The 1,902-nt window shown below is 44.4% G+C and overlaps 1 protein-coding gene across 1 annotated transcript; it reads right to left on the bottom strand.

Annotated features, from left to right (window-relative positions):
* Window positions 1-205: 205 nt before the first annotated feature.
* LOC113242680 (olfactory receptor 7D4-like) lies at window positions 206-1,144 on the bottom strand. The gene has a single exon (XM_026480808.2). The coding sequence runs from the start codon at window positions 1,142-1,144 to the stop codon at window positions 206-208; it is 939 nt and encodes a 312-aa protein (XP_026336593.2).
* Between the last annotated feature and the right edge of the window lie 758 nt (window positions 1,145-1,902).

A 1,902-nucleotide genomic window follows, 5' to 3' on the forward strand; every position in this document is an offset into this window, starting at 1 on the left:
GAAGTTTAGTTATTGGTTGACCATTCTTTTTCTTGAATGGACGATGAGATTTTGGTGTGCTGCTGCTTCAAGTCTGTCTTCAGTTCAGGAATGTTTTTCTAGTAAATCATGAATAGTATTTATGTTTTGTCTTCAGATTACATATTAAGCAACACCAGTTATCAGCACTTTGGATCTCTGTCGTCTGTCCCTAGCTTTGGTTATCTCACTGAGAGTAAGCTCCTCTTCTAAAAAGTCTCCTCAGAGCCCTTTTCATGTCCCTGTTCCTCAGGCTGTAGATGAAGGGGTTCAGCATGGGGGTGACCACCGTGTACATCACTGAGGCTGTTGAGGACTTTCTGGAGGGATGAGTTGTTCCAGAAGTGAGGTAGACCCCAAGGCCTACACCATAGAACAAGGAGACAACCAAGAGGTGAGACCCACAGGTGGAAAAGGCTTTATACTTCCCTGCAACCGAGGAAATGCCCATTATGCAGGAGATAATTCTATAATAAGAAAAAAGGATCCCAGTCAGGGGAATAACACCCAGCAGGCCAGTTACAAAATACAGCAGGATGTCATTGGCAAGGGTGTCAGAGCAGGCAAGCTGGAGGATCTGAGTAAGCTCACAGAAGAAGTGGGGGATTTCTGTCTCTTTGCAGAAGGACACCCTCAAAAACATCAAGCTTTGCAACAAAGAATATGTCAGGCAGATTAACCAAGAAAGCAGAAGCAGGAGACTACAAAGGTGCGGGTTCATAATGACCATGTAGTGCAGGGGGTGACAGATGGCCACGAACCGATCATAGGCCATCACCGTCAATAGCAAATTGTCTAGTCCAGCAAAAATCATGAAAAAATACATCTGGGTAACACAGCCTTCATATGTGATGGTGTTGCTTCGTGTCTGGATGTTCACTAACATCTTGAGGACAGTCGTGGAAGTGAAACCTATGTCAGTGAGGGACAGGTTGGAGAGGAAGAAGTACATGGGGGTGTGGAGGTGGGGGTCAGAGCAGATGGCCAGGGTGATGAGCAGGTTCCCCAGCACGGTGGCCAGGTACATGGACAGGAACAGCCCAAAGAGGAGGGGCTGTGAGTCCATATCTTCTGAAAGTCCCAGAAGGATGAATTTTAAAACCACTGTTTGGTTCCCTGCTTCCATACAAGTTACGGAAATTGCCTGGAAAGAGGCAAGAATAATGTTAAAACAATGACAAAACAAGAATATGCCATACATTTCAAACTCATGAGGTCAAATGTCTTACCTAAGAGTTGTGATTTCTTTAGTTGACCAAAATCTCTTCAGTAACATCCTCGCCTTCCTGTTTCTATCACCACTACCAGGATCACCTCTTTAAAATGAATGTCCCAGGGCACCCAGTAGTCTTAGTCAGCAGAGCATGGGTCTCTTGATCTTGGGGTTATGAGTTCAAGCCCCACATTGGGTGTGGAGATTGCTTAAAAGTAAAATCTTAAAAAAAATAAAATAAGGGGCTCCTGGGTGGCTCAGTCAGTTGAGCGCATCTGCCTTCAGCTCAGGTCATGATCTCAGAGTCCTGGGATCAAGCTGCACTTTGGGCTCCCTGCTCAGCCGGGAGCCTGCTTCTCCCTCTGCCTGCTGCTCCCCCTGCTTGTTCTCTCTATCTCTCTCTGTCTAATAAATAAAATCTTTAAAAAAATAAAATGTGACAGAAGAAATTTTCAGGGTGTGGTAGAGCAAATTCCCTATCATAAAATCCTTTAACCAGGAAGCGACAACATTTATCATGAAGGCTTTTCAACTGAACAGAGAATGAGAGCCCTACCTTTTCTTTCACCGTGTTTAAAAAAAAAAAAAAAAAAGGAAGAAGCCTTAGTTTACGTTTGAATATTAGGTCTCTGTGACAGGAGGGAGTTTCTAAACTCAGAGGCAGTTGTCTT

This window comes from Ursus arctos, unplaced genomic scaffold, assembly GCF_023065955.2.
Source record: "Ursus arctos isolate Adak ecotype North America unplaced genomic scaffold, UrsArc2.0 scaffold_14, whole genome shotgun sequence".
NCBI lineage: Eukaryota > Metazoa > Chordata > Mammalia > Carnivora > Ursidae > Ursus > Ursus arctos.